General features: G+C 41.7%; 1 protein-coding gene across 1 annotated transcript in view; it reads left to right on the forward strand.

Annotated features, from left to right (window-relative positions):
• Positions 1-2,407: 2,407 nt before the first annotated feature.
• zmat4a (zinc finger, matrin-type 4a) overlaps positions 2,408-14,095 on the forward strand; it is a 239,555-nt gene continuing 227,867 nt past the window's right edge. The window contains exon 1 of the mRNA XM_033972605.2: positions 2,408-2,609. Coding sequence (XP_033828496.2) covers positions 2,523-2,609 — 87 coding nt within the window. The 5' untranslated portion in view covers positions 2,408-2,522. The remainder of the gene's footprint in view (positions 2,610-14,095) is intronic.

Below are 14,095 nucleotides of genomic sequence, written 5' to 3' on the forward strand. Positions count from 1 at the left end.
TGGATGAGCCCCCCACTGTCCCTCTGTCCTGAGTGGGCTCTACTTGAACTTTATCTACAAATGGATGTGTCAGTCTTGGACACATAAGCCTGTCCTAGTTCTGGTACACTTCTGGCGTAGTCTGGGTTCAGTCTTCAGTCCAGGTATAGGGGCTTTCACACCTACACCATTTGAGGACTTAAGTTTGGAACAGCTGCAAGTTTGTTTCATTTGGTTTGGTGTGAAACTACAGACTAAAGAACTGTGTGCATCAAAGAACCAATGAAACAAAACTGAGGCCACTTTCTGGAGATGGTCCCGGTATGGTTCCAAGTGGACTCCAGTGCGGTTTTATTGTGATGTGAACACTAAACAGCCTTGATCTGGCCCAACTCAAACTTTTTGATCTAAAAAGCTTCCACAGCAGCTGAGCATGAACAAAATAAACCCCAGAATGACCAATGGAAGAAATAGGCCGTAAGACATTTAGCGCGGAGGAAATTAATGATCACTGTTACTTCATAGAATTTGACAAAAAGATATCAAAGTTTGTGGGACAGATCACAAAAAAATGGAGTTGACAGGCTAATTAATATTCTCATATAATGGTCTAATAACCTACAGCCGTGTATTACCTGGATCTGTGTAATAAAAATGTCACAGGTCCGTGGTTTGTTTGCTGGTTCATAACGTGCAGCGCCGCATCCTCTGTCCTCTCAAGTCAACCTTTTTACAGCTGCGACGCCTGAACAGCTGCCTCCGACGGCCCAGAGTGGAGCACATACGTCATATATTTGTAAAATCCAAACTCAAACACAAAATGTCACTAAAATCTAATGCATCCTTAAATTTTGTTGACATGTAACACATCGGGATCAGGTTTTTGTTTCTTGCACCTCAGCTGAAAGGGATATTCGATTGTCTTTTGTTTCTGTTGGTTTGAATTGTAGTGCGGGGAAAGAACGAGATCTGCACCAAAATGAACAGTGTAATAATGTTTCAACTGGTTTGGTCCCCAATTGAACCACTTAACCGGACTAATGCTGTGTTTAAACTAACTACAGGGAGAGACCGGTACATATTTGAGCGGGTTACTTGCAGATTGCCTGTGTCATGATCCGCACTGTCCGCTCCTGGTTTTCCTCCTGTCCTGCTCTTTCCCTCCCTCACCTGCCAGATCTGGGCTGGGCTCCTGGCTCCTCCTGCGCGCACCTGGAGCCCATCAGCGCAATCACCACACCTGCTGTGCATAAGAGGAGCTGGGAGAAGAGACTCAGCGCGAGGTCATTGTCGTGTTCACTTCATCCCTGTCGTGTCACTGGATTCCTGTCATGCCTGCATTCCTGTCGATTCCTGTCTTCCTGTGTTCCTGTCGGTTCCTGTCTTCGTGTGTTCCTGTCGGTTCCTGTCTTCCTGTGTTCGTGTGTTCCTGCGTTCCTGTCACGCCTGTGTTCCTGTCGTGCCTGTCTGTTCCTGTGTTCCTGTGTTTGTGTGTTCCTGTGTTCCCGTCATGCCTGTGTTCCTGTCTTCGTGTGTTCCTGCGTTCCTGTCGGTTCCTGTGTTCCTGTGTCCCTGCTCACCTGCTCACCTCCGGATCACCTTCTGTTCGTACTTTGTCCCTTGTCTACAATAAACACTGTAAATCTGCCCCGAGTCTGCATCCCTTGGTCCGCTACACACCCGTTACGACAGCCTGATACAACAACAACAACAACAACAACAACAACAACAACTGTGGTGTGTGTTTGACCAAAGCAACACGGTTTTATATTGGTTTACACGATAACACACGTATAATAACTTAAAACCTGCCCAGTCCCACAGCGGTGTCCGGGAAAAAGTACACTTATTGTGCATTCTTTCTGCAGACCTGCACCTCAAACGGACCCTCGCTGGCTCTTCACCAAGGTCAAAGTGGCAGGGCGCATTGATTTTAATGACATTCTGAATCTTGTGAGACCCGCATGAGCCCCAAACCGCACAGCACTTGCAATCACCCAGTGTAACAGGTGTGAAAGCGCCCTTAGTCCTGGTTCGATCATGGTTCAGTATGAGTTGAGTCCTGGTTCAGTCATAGTTTTGATGTAGAACGAGACACGAATACGCACAGAATACTAATTAACATCGGATTAACCACTAATAAGTATGCAAATTGGCAGTAATATAAAGTGTTACCAAAGTTTCTGAAAATATGACTTGAGCAGCTTCTTTCTCTGCGCCTTTATAACCGAATGCACACTCTAACACTCACGCAGGTGGCTGGAGAGAGAGAAAGAGAGAGGATGCCTTGAGTCCGTATCGTACACAGACCTGGAGCGCCCCGCCTCTCCTCATTGGCTGGCCGACCCTCTCTTTGACCAATCCTGTCCGTGGGGCGGGGTTTTATCTGCACATGATTTTTTATTTTTTTTAACCGTAGCTCGTAGTGGTCCGACCGTCACAGAGGCTGCCAGCACCAGTCTCTTTGTGCCCTCCCCCTGGCTCCGTGCGCATCCTCTCCCGGCTCGGATCCCCCTTCACCGTCTCCCGCTCTCCGCCGGTTCATGGATTATATTGTGTCACTCCAAGTGCAGCATCAACTGGCGGTGTTCCCCACTCACTACTACCAGGGCTATAGCGTGGAGTTACAGGTATGTGTCGCAATTACGCACGGGTTGTTTGGTTGGATGGATGCTGTTTTTGACTTTGGCGCATGTAGGGACTTTGGAAACGGGAGGAAAAGGCGTTGCGCGCGGTGAATGCTGATGAATCTATGAGCACGTCGATGCGTCCCACGGTAAACTGTGTGGAGTTGTGTTGTTATGTCAGGGAGCGAGGGGGGAGAGAGAGCGCGAGGCGAGCCCACGCGTTCGGTGTGGGATAACGCAACAGCTGATCCTCAGTAGATAAGTGCAGTGGGTTGTTTTTGTTTTGGGGATCTGCAGGTGCATGGAGACTTTTTGCGCGCATGTGCCAATAGAGACCTGTGCAGCGTTTGTTATTAAGGAGAGGCACTGCAGGTTAACAGGGAAACGTGTTTAATTTAAAGATGTACATTTGAAACTGCTTTTGTAGTTTAGTTGTAGGGAAAAAGAAAAGAAAAATAGTGTTTTTGATGTATAAAAACGGCCCAAATTGCACATATTTGGCACGTATAAATCTGAAAACATATTATAAGGGAAGACTTAACTGAATTATTTATGATTATTTATGTTTTGATCTACTTTGTGTATTTTTTTTAGCTCAGTAAAGCACTTTGAATTACCTTGTGTACAAATTGTGCTAGACAAATTGCGTTGTCTTGCCTGGAAAATGTGAGATCCAACTGAAAATTTGCATAAAAACTCAAATTTCCACCTAATTTTTTCAGCAAAATTGACTAAATCAGACTTACATTCCATCAAAATCATGTTAAGTATAAGCGTACAAGATTAGAACGTGTGGTGGATGTAGGTGCTACTTGAATAAATGTCCCATATGTGAATGCAAGTGGATTGATTTCAATAATAAAACATCGTTCGGTGCAGATTGCTCTCTCCACGTACAAACTTTCAAAAAACTAAATTGTTCAAACTCACCAAAAAGTGTAGTGTCGAGGGATGCGCTGAATGTCACACGGGGATGAGACTTGAGATAGTTAAGCTCATAAATAATAACTGCAATAATGTGATATGATTTACAGTTTTGGTCATAACGTAGACTTGTATTATCTTGTTTTCGGGTAACTTTTTGGTTCGTTTGAATAGACTTGTCCTGGTTTGAGCGCAGTTTTGTCCTGTTCTGGTTCTGGTTCATGATCTAGTCCAGGTTTAATTCCAGTTTTAGTTCCAGTGAGGTCGCAGTTTTTTATTTTTGTGCACATTTATTCGCCTCCTTGTTCTGGTTTGATCCCAGTTCAGTCCTAATGCTTTTCTGGTCTAGTCTAGGTCTAATTTCGGTCTCAATCACATAATCTCTATGTGTTTTATTTAGTCTTTTTCGCAGAATGTGTTGCGCTGAGACTGAAAACGGCATTTATTTCCTTAAAACAAGAATAAAATAAGACAAAACTGATCCAAATGTGTGGTAGTAACTATACAGCAGCTTTGTATAAATAAAAAGATGAACATTATGAAACTTTCTGGGCCAACTACGATCAGTAAATAGACTTATTACATCAATTTATATGTCCAACCAGAATCGATATTTGGAAGCCGATATCCGATCCACCAAATTTTTCAATTTAACATTTTGCACACATTAAAAATTCACACTTTAAGAAAAAAAAAGGTTTATTTTTAATGTATAATTCTTAATCCTGTGACATTTAGAGCAGAGAGTGAAAAAAAATATATGTAAATGTAATGTCAAAGTTGCTTTTTCTTGTTATAATACTCATGTTACTGCAAATGAGTCCATCTTTTGCGTAGTTGTGCTTAAATTAGTACTTGGCGTTATCACACGTGTAGTAAAAAAAATTGTACTTTGAGTAGTATTTCGTGCAAACCTTCTGCTTTTACTTAAGTACAAGTGCACCGCTCGTGTACTGTAGTAATGTATATTTTTCCACGTACCTGGACTCTTACGTAAACACAATAAGTGAGCGTGATGATCAAACTACACATATAATATTTGTCCAACCCTGCTCTATACTACACCACTGAGTACATTTAATTTGAGTCTTTTCTGTCTCAAGGGCAGTATGTTCCAAATGGTTTGTACTTTCCCAGAGCTGTTATGTGATATCGCTCCGAATGATGGTTTACTGAACGAAGCACAGAGCGATACAAGTCATAAATATAGAGCTTTGTATATCCACAGGCGTATATATTTATGTTGTTTTGAATGATTTGAATTTGTCACGGGAGTCATTTGGAAAGCGCCTGGTTGTCTTACTTGAATATGACGAACTTTTAACATTGTATCCAGTCAAATAGTCAAATATATATGAAATTATCCATGCATTTTAAGTATTTTTATATGTTAGGGTTGTCAAAAGTATCGAAAATCAGCTACTAATCAATACTAAAACTTGTGTGGAAGCTAGATACTCATTTGAGCAGGTATCGATACTTAATAGGACACAAATTAACCTTTCGTGAATCGCTTTAGAATGATCTTGAGCTGTATCAGAACGAGTATAGGACACGTAGACTAGAATATCACCGCTATGGAACCTACCTGGACGACTGCGCTTGTGTTTTAAAGTATCACTCTGGTATCGGAATCGGTATTGAGTATAGAGTCCGTTGATTACTATTGAAATCGAGTTTGAAGTTTTGGCATCGTGACACAAGTACGCAGACAAATATATAATTTATAAGATTTATCCAAAAAACAAAATCCAATCCATTTGAATTTAACAAAACAGAAGGAATATGTGCTAATACGTGCTAGCTTAAAGGCGAGGGCTAACCACTCTGCCGCCACGTTACAGCTTTGTTATAGTTAACTCAGGTTCCATTTTAACAGTTGTACATTATTGTCAAATTCTTCCCGACAAAAGCATTAGGAACATTTTAGAATTCTGTGTTTGCAGTGTTTACTTACTCAAAAGTCACACTTGGTCACCAGAGATTTCCTGACATTTGAAGAGTCTATGTTTTGAATTGTGTAAACATTTTTTTTACCAGTTTCGCAAAATTGTGGCAAGTTTTGAACAAGAATGAAGAATATGAATTTCAGACCACGTTTGTCACCTGCTTTGGTCTTCTCCAGTCCTCACACCTGTGGGCTTCCTCTAGGCCTCCTGTCTGTGGTCTTCCTCTAGGCCTCCTGTCTGTGGTCTTCCTCTAGGCCTCCTGTCTGTGGTCTTCCTCTAGGCCTCCTGTCTGTGGTCTTTGGCTTCAGTCTGTGGTCTTCCTCTAGGCCTCCTGTCTATCGTCTTTGGCTTCAGTCTGTGGTCTTCCTCTAGGCCTCCTGTCTGTGGTCTTTGGCTTCAGTCTGTGGTCTTCCTCTAGGCCTCCTGTCTGTGGTCTTTGGCTTCAGTCTGTGGTCTTCCTCTAGGCCTCCTGTCAATGGTCTTCCTCTAGGCCTCCTGTCTGTGGTCTTCCTCTAGGCCTCCTGTCTATCGTCTTTGGCTTCAGTCTGTTGTCTTCCTCTAGGCCTCTTGTCAATGGTCTTCCTCTAGGCCTCCTGTCTATGGTCTTCCTCTAGGCCTCCTGTCTGTCGTCTTTGGCTTCAGTCTGTGGTCTTCCTCTAGGCTGCTTGTCTCTGGTCGAAAAGCATCAATATTGATTCTGGTATTGATCATCAGAGCTGATACTGAATATTTTGCTGGATCGTGTATCGTTTCCATGACATTGGTTGAGCTGATCCTGGTTGGGCCTTTAATTTGAAGTAATCCAACTATTTACAGTTTGAGTTTTGCCTAAAATGTAATGTATAATGTTTGAACTCCATACAAAGCTGTTCAGTGGTGATTTGAAGGATGGATAAAAGTTGCATAACACAATTGGATCGTTTGTGCAATAAGTTAACTGTGTTTTAACTTCCGTCCCTGCACTGGTATCGGTTGATGTCGGGTGGCAGCATATACTTAAAGTCAAAGTATTAAAAAGCTAGATCGGTGAATCAATATTTTATGGTCCTCTTCTAGGTCTTTATTTATTATTTATTATTAATTTATTCAATATTTTACCAGGTAAGTCAATCAAGAACACCTTCTCATTTGCACTGGTGACCTGGACAAGAGGCAGAAGAACAGAGAACAGAATACACTCAGAACAGAGAACAGAAAACACTCAGAACAGAGAACAGAATACACTCAGAACAGAGAACAGAATCCACTCATAAACCCCCACACATCAATCAGAATGTGACAGTGAATCGTAACATGAGGCAGTGAAACATTTGCAGATTAAAGATATAAAAGTTTGTGCACTGTAAAATACTCTGGATCAAGTTTTTAAAGGTACAAAGTAAAGGTAGATAGGAGGTCTCATGTCTGTGGTCCTCCTCTAGGCCTCATGTCTGTGGTCTTCCTCTAGGCCTCCTCTCTGAGATCCTCCTCTGTTTTCTTCCTCTAGGCCTCCTCTCTGTGATCCTCCTCTAGGCCTCCTCTCTGTGTTCTTCCTCTAGGCCTCCTCTCTGTGATCCTCCTCTAGGCCTCCTCTCTGTGTTCTTCCTCTAGGCCTCCTCTCTGTATGCCTCCTCTAGGCCTCCTGTCTGTTTTTCCTTCCTCTAGGCCTCCTCTCTGTGATCCTCCTCTAGGCCTCCTGTCTGTTTTCTTCCTCTAGGCCTCATCTCTGTGATCCTCCTCTGTGTTCTTCCTCTAGGCCTCCTCTCTGTGATCCTCCTCTAGGCCTCCTCTCTGTGTTCTTCCTCTAGGCCTCCTCTCTGTGATCCTCCTCTAGGCCTCCTCTCTGTATTCCTCCTCTAGGCCTCCTCTCTGTGTTCCTCCTCTAGGCCTCCTCTCTGTGTTCTTCCTCTAGGCCTCCTCTCTGTGTTCCTCCTCTAGACCTCCTCTCTGTGTTCTTCCTCTAAGCCTCCTCTCTGTGTTCTTCCTCTAGCCCTCCTGTCTGTGTACTTCCTCTAGGCCTCCTCTCTGTATTCCTCTTCTAGCCCTCCTCTCTCTGTTTTTCTTCCTCTAGGCCTCCTCTCTGTGTTCTTCCTCTAGCCCTCCTGTCTGTGTACTTCCTCTAGGCCTCCTCTCTGTATTCCTCTTCTAGCCCTCCTCTCTCTGTTTTCTTCCTCTAGCCCTCCTCTGTGTTCTTCCTCTAGGCCTCCTCTCTGTTTTCTTCCTCTAAGCCTCCTCTCTGTGTTCTTCCTCTAGCCCTCCTGTCTGTGTACTTCCTCTAGGCCTCCTCTCTGTATTCCTCCTCTAGCCCTCCTCTCTCTGTTTTCTTCCTCTAGGCCTCCTCTCTGTATTCCTCCTCTAGCCCTCCTCAGTGTTCTTCCTCTAGGCCTCCTCTCTGTATTCCTCCTCTAGCCCTCCTCTCTCTGTTTTCTTCCTCTAGCCCTCCTCTCTCTGTTCTTCCTCTAGCCCTCCTCTCTGTATTCTTCCTCTAGGCCTCCTCTCTGTGCTCTTTGGCTCCTCTCATCTCTGTTTCTTCTGAAATACTTCTGGCACATCCTCATTCCTCCTTGTTTCATGTCCAAACCATCTCAATCTTCCCTCTGGAGTTTTGCTTCATATTTCATAGAAACCCATAATTCTGCAATTAGCCCTTCTCAGATGAGTTCAGAATGTGGCAGCGTTGTTTATTTCCATGCGCCAGAAAACTTTACTTTTTCTTTATTAGCAAATAAGTCAGGTTTCACGCTTGAGTTGCTGTGTTTACCTTTATCAAGTACATTCATTTTATAACGTAACATAATGGAAAAGGATGGAAAAGGTGGAGGAGACGGAGGACATGTGTTTGCATCGTTAGCTCGTACTGAGATAAAATGAAAGTATGTCTTAAATTTCAGTTTGATATAACAGCACAGGTTGTAGAGTTTCCATATACCCAGATGGTTGGTAGTTCAAACCTCAATTTAACTTTTTTATACAGTTGTTGTTTCCTTGGGCACGACACGTTGCTGTGTTGACTAAATTGTCTCATGTCTCATCCTTCAACCAGTGACGATAAACAACATTATTGAAGTCCACTGATATTTTAAACCAATAACACGCCATAAAACATGAACAAAGGGCAGGAACATGATTTGTAGTGTGTTAAATTGTGCTGATATTTAAAGGACACGTACATTTTCTGATCTATGTTTTAATATTTCCTCATCGAAAACAGACCTGGGGTTGTGTTTTGTTTCACTCACGCATGTTAAACGCACCAATCCCACATATTTAACCCGCGTTCCACCTTTGTGATGTCACGTGGCAATACAGGAAGTGCTCCGTTGTGTTTTTAACTTCATATACTTCCAATAGAATCATTTCGCGACATTAGCGACATTTAACCGCGTAGCGCCTTTCGCGGACGAGGAAGTCACTACGCGCTTCATAACGAGAACTTCAAAACTCCAAAATAATACAGTACCACGACAAAACTATCGCACATTTAAACGTTTAACCAAATAAGTGTGTTTTGAGTTGAGTTTTGAAGGCATCAGTAGAGTCCAGCGAGAACAAGGAGAGCGGGAGGAGATCGTTTCAGAGTCGGGGAGCCTGGAAGAAAAGAAGCGAGCTCGGGTTCTGATCCAGAGACCTCAAAGAGAAAGAGGGAGGAGCCTAACCGTACAATTCCGTGAAGGACGTCTAGGATCAAAATGTTTTATTGTATCCAGTAGGAGACCTGTAGCCAATGAAGATAATCTGAGTCCTTCTATTTGGTTCATTTCAGCCATGGAATTTCCCCATCTCTACTGAACTAAAAGCAAAAAGTAGCTGTTAACTGAAAACGTCATGACATCACAAGGTGGAACGGAGCATTTTGAGCTTTGGAGATGTTACAGACTAATAATTAAAGGTTACTCAAACATGTGTGAATGAAACAAAAACACAAATCCACCACTAAAAACCAGAGCACGCCGAGGAAACCGAACCAGACACAAAAATAACATGCATGTCCAACACAGGGAATCGAACCGCGGAGCTTCCTGTTGTGGGGTAAGCCGCTCAACCGCTGCGCCACCGCTTGACCCACTTTGCCTGCGGACCAGATTATATATTATGTTCTCCACAGCAATACCTAATGTTCAAAAAAGTGTTCAAATATCCGGGTGAACGTAACTGCACTGGCGTTCTCTTCTTCAGATGTTTCTCATTGTTCAAAGACTTGAAATGAATCCGTTTTGAGGATGAAACGTGAATTAATGAGGTGCAAAAATAACAAACACTAATTAAAAATGTATCGAGAGCTGAGCTGAACGGTGAAGGAGTAATATAGAGAAGTCGAGACGCGAGAATGAAGCCACGGCCTCAGTGTGAAGCACCAGAGCCAAACGATGAAGAGTCAAAAGTGTGAGAGTGAATATGGTGCAGAGGAGGAAGAGTGAATATGGTGCAGAGGAGGAAGAGTGAATATGGTGCAGAGGAGGAAGAGTGAATGTACAGAGGAGGAAGAGTGAATATACAGAGGAGGAAGAGTGAATGTACAGAGGAGGAAGAGTGAATGTACAGAGGAGGAAGAGTGAATGTACAGAGGAGGAAGAGTGAATGTACAGAGGAGGAAGAGTGAATATGGTGCAGAGGAGGAAGAGTGAATATACAGAGGAGGAAGAGTGAATGTACAGAGGAGGAAGAGTGAATATACAGAGGAGGAAGAGTGAATATGGTGCAGAGGAGGAAGAGTGGATATGGTACAGAGGAGGAAGAGTGAATGTACAGAGGAGGAAGAGTGAATGTACAGAGGAGGAAGAGTGAATATGGTGCAGAGGAGGAAGAGTGGATATGGTACAGAGGAGGAAGAGTGAATGTACAGAGGAGGAAGAGTGAATGTACAGAGGAGGAAGAGTGAATATGGTACAGAGGAGGAGGAGTGAATATGGTACAGAGGAGGAGGAGTGGATATGGTGCAGAGGAGGCACAGTGAATATATGGTTACAGTTACTTGAGTAACTTTTACTAGAGTAATATTATTCTGAATAAGTTTGTACTTTGAAGTTTGTTTTAAAAAGCTGTGCACAGCCTGGTATCAGTATAAAGGTTCTATCCCATTTATTTTCATGAGCCATCAAAATAAAAACATGAACTCTGACCTTTGTAAAGAGCAATGTTTGTTGAATATATGTTTGTATAGTTTCAAGTAAGAATGATCTGACTCTCTATGCACTGTCCACAGTTCACTTTGGTGTAAGATTTAAGATCCTTCATGAAACAAAACAACAAAGTCAAACTGTTGTGGAATGCTGTATTTTTGGCAGATTATTAGATTAGATTTATCAAATGTTTACAGTTGTTAGCATGTATGCTAATTCCAGACAGTAATCAACATGAAACAGTGCTACACATGGCCATGTTTTGGTGATGTTTTGGTGATGTTTTGGTGATGTTTTGGTGATGTTTTGATGATGTTTTGATGATGTTTCGATGATGTTTTGGTGATGTTTTGGTGATGTTTTGGTGATGTTATGGTGATGTAGGCTCTGTAGTGTTACTCCCTCCCATTGAAAATGCACTGGAGGTAATTTATGGAAGGGTATCAGACAATGGAATTCTGAATGGGTCTATATGTTTCTTATAATTGCCAACAAGTAATACTAGTAAATATTTAACTTTTCTCTAATTCACAAATGTATGCACATGTATGTGATAAAACAAAACTAAAATTTCATGTCTCGCTATGTTTACAGTGTAATTTATTCAGCTTAACGTTAGATTAAGAAATGTTACTATGTGGTCATTAGCATGCATGCTCATTTCAATGCTAATCACTAATGTGTAATATTCTACCAACTGCCTCATTGAAAGACCCTTAGAAAATACCAAATATTGCTGTATTTCTGAGACTTCATTAATGCCAAAGCAAAAAGTACGTGGGTATTTTCAAACATTTTCTTTTCCTTGCACTTGCAACATCACAATCAAATTCAAAACATAATTTAAATGGATGCAATTAGCAAATCACAAAGGCTGTATTTCCCCAAACAACAAAATATCTTGTCTTATTCTGCACATAAACCTCTAACTCAGTAGTTTAGATCTGTACAAACTGAAATGTGATTCTTGTATTGGTTTGTCAGTTCATATTTCAGTCTGCTTGTCTATTCTTCTGGACACACTTGAAATATGAATTTTGATCAAAATCTAATTGCAATCGCAATGCTTTGTCACATATTTGTCCCAAATCCTTCAGCTCTAGTACTTGTACATCTACATTAAATTTATTTTGAAGTAATGGTACTCATTAACACCCCACCCACATCTGTGTATTACAAAGTGAAAGTAAATTGTGAAATTGCCTGAAAAGATCTTTCAGAATGTCATCAGTGTCCTTATTACAGTTCCCTTTCATTTGATCCGCTGGTCGGTTTCATATTTGACCAAACTTCACTTGAGAATAATGACAACGCTTCTCTGCCGGGCCCAAATCTGCGGGGCTGAGTGCTCCACTTCTGTTTTGGTCTGATATTTAAATGGCACCACTTACAGCTCGAGCTAACTATGCTTTTGGCTGCTCGTGTTTTCTATGCGGTCGTGATCAGAGCCGGGACACGGTTTGGATGAATAGCTCCGTAATACCGGGTAGCATTTGTTACGGCTATTTGAAAAAGCAGGAAGAGAAAGCAGACAAAAGTGGATTTATAAAAAGTGCTGAGAATTTCTTCACAAAAATAAACAAAAATGAGCCAAAAACTTCATTCATAGTAATGAATCTTGCATTTTGAGTAGTTGTGACTAATTTAGATTAATTTCCATACTAGGCAAAGATTACTATTTTACATAAACCTTTCATCAGAAAGAGGGGGATGTAACTGTTCAGGTGGAGTATATGCCTGCTTGTCTCCATGGAGATGTTATTACTGGCATTACACATCTGTTTTTATTGCTCAAAAATAACTGGAAAAACATGCATCTCACAAGTAATAAAACATGGTAGAAAAGGTTTTAAAAGGTAGTCATCTGGACACTGTTTTTGAAATAGATAGCGCTAGAGGTAATTAGATTGATGTTTGTACTAATTAGCAATTAAAAAGTTAGCAGTAAAGTGTTTATTGGCCCACTTCTTTAGATGTGCAGCCATATTCTTTCTTATCCATGAAATCCCCAATCGCATCCCCTAACTACTGCATTAGCATTATTAGCAATGGATACTTAACCACAGAACAGCATTTTTGTGACTTCACAAACTCACGAAAATCCACCTTAACATACTCTCACTGTAAAGTTCAGATTCACCCAACAGCGTGGTGGACTAATCACAGGGCAGCACTGAGGTGAGAAGTGTCCAGGACAACAAACACGGCAACATGGACAGACGTACTTCAGCCTAATGTAGCTAAAATAAAGACTATATTGTGGGGATGAGATGATACACAATAATGGGTAGAACAATCATCGTTCGTGGGACATTTTATATAATCGTGACAATCAGCAACAAAGATAATCACTATTATATCAGCAAAATGTGCAGAAAAAGCTACTTATCAACAGGGGAGTCGACAGGAGTGGACAAAGGGGTCTGTCCCGGGTCGCAGGGTCGCAGGGGACTAGAATAGGACCCTCCTCCTATTCATTTATATTAGGGAGGGGGGGCCCATTTGAGGCTTCTTACCCTGGGCCCCCAAATTTCTGTCGACGGGCCTGCTCATCCAGAGATCGGAGCTGTTTTCACTGATAAAAATACAATTATACACAAGTTGTCTAAACACGGAACTTATTCATAACATAAAACTGTCAGCAACTTGAATAATTATCGTGTTATAATCATTAATTGCAATTATTTTGGCCATAATAATCTCTCATTTGTGGACAGGGAAGATGTCTGTGCTTTTCTCACAACTGGATTTAACGCAAGTTTGAATGAGAATACAAAATACCACGTTGTTAGCGTTCAATATGTGGTCCCAAAACTAAAGCGTCTGTGATGTTAACAAATAGAAAGCGTAATAAAATCAGCGGTGGTACAGACTGAAGAATGACTGTCCGCACGGCTGTTACTCGGAGTGTGTGGATGTGTGGCGCAGCTGAATGGAGCACTGACCTCGATTGGAAATTGGAAATTGATTGAACTCTACCGTGACCTTAGGGGGGATTTTTACACACGCCGAAATGCAGCCCACCCTTATGTGTATGTTTGACCAATAGTATGGTATCGGTAAGCTGTCCTACCTCACCGTAAGAACGTCCAAAGTTTGATTCCCAGCTCGTTTAGCCTGAAGTTTGAGACGGGATAAAAACGCTGCCATAGTAACACAGGGAGGAGATGCAAACACCACGTAGAGATCAGACAAAGACAGTTGCATTATCAACAAAAAAAATGTCAAAAAAGAATAAACTATTTCTGATTTTTTATTAAAGATCAACCAATATGTGTGTTTTTAATAGCAATACCAATGCCGATTGTTCAGAATCCAGAGCAGCTGAAATGCTGGACCGATTTTGATTATTTTCCCCCCAATTATGTAATTTAAATGTACTACAAACTCATCCACAGCACTTTTTACCACACACTTTTAAGAGAGTGGTGTAGTCATGTTTTGTGTTAAAATAAAGCTTTGTATGGAGGTCAGTCAAAACTAAATACCTGCCTATACTGGAAATTTAAGGTTGATA

The sequence above is a fragment of the Periophthalmus magnuspinnatus genome, chromosome 9, assembly GCF_009829125.3.
Source record: "Periophthalmus magnuspinnatus isolate fPerMag1 chromosome 9, fPerMag1.2.pri, whole genome shotgun sequence".
In the NCBI taxonomy this organism is placed as follows: domain Eukaryota; kingdom Metazoa; phylum Chordata; class Actinopteri; order Gobiiformes; family Gobiidae; genus Periophthalmus; species Periophthalmus magnuspinnatus.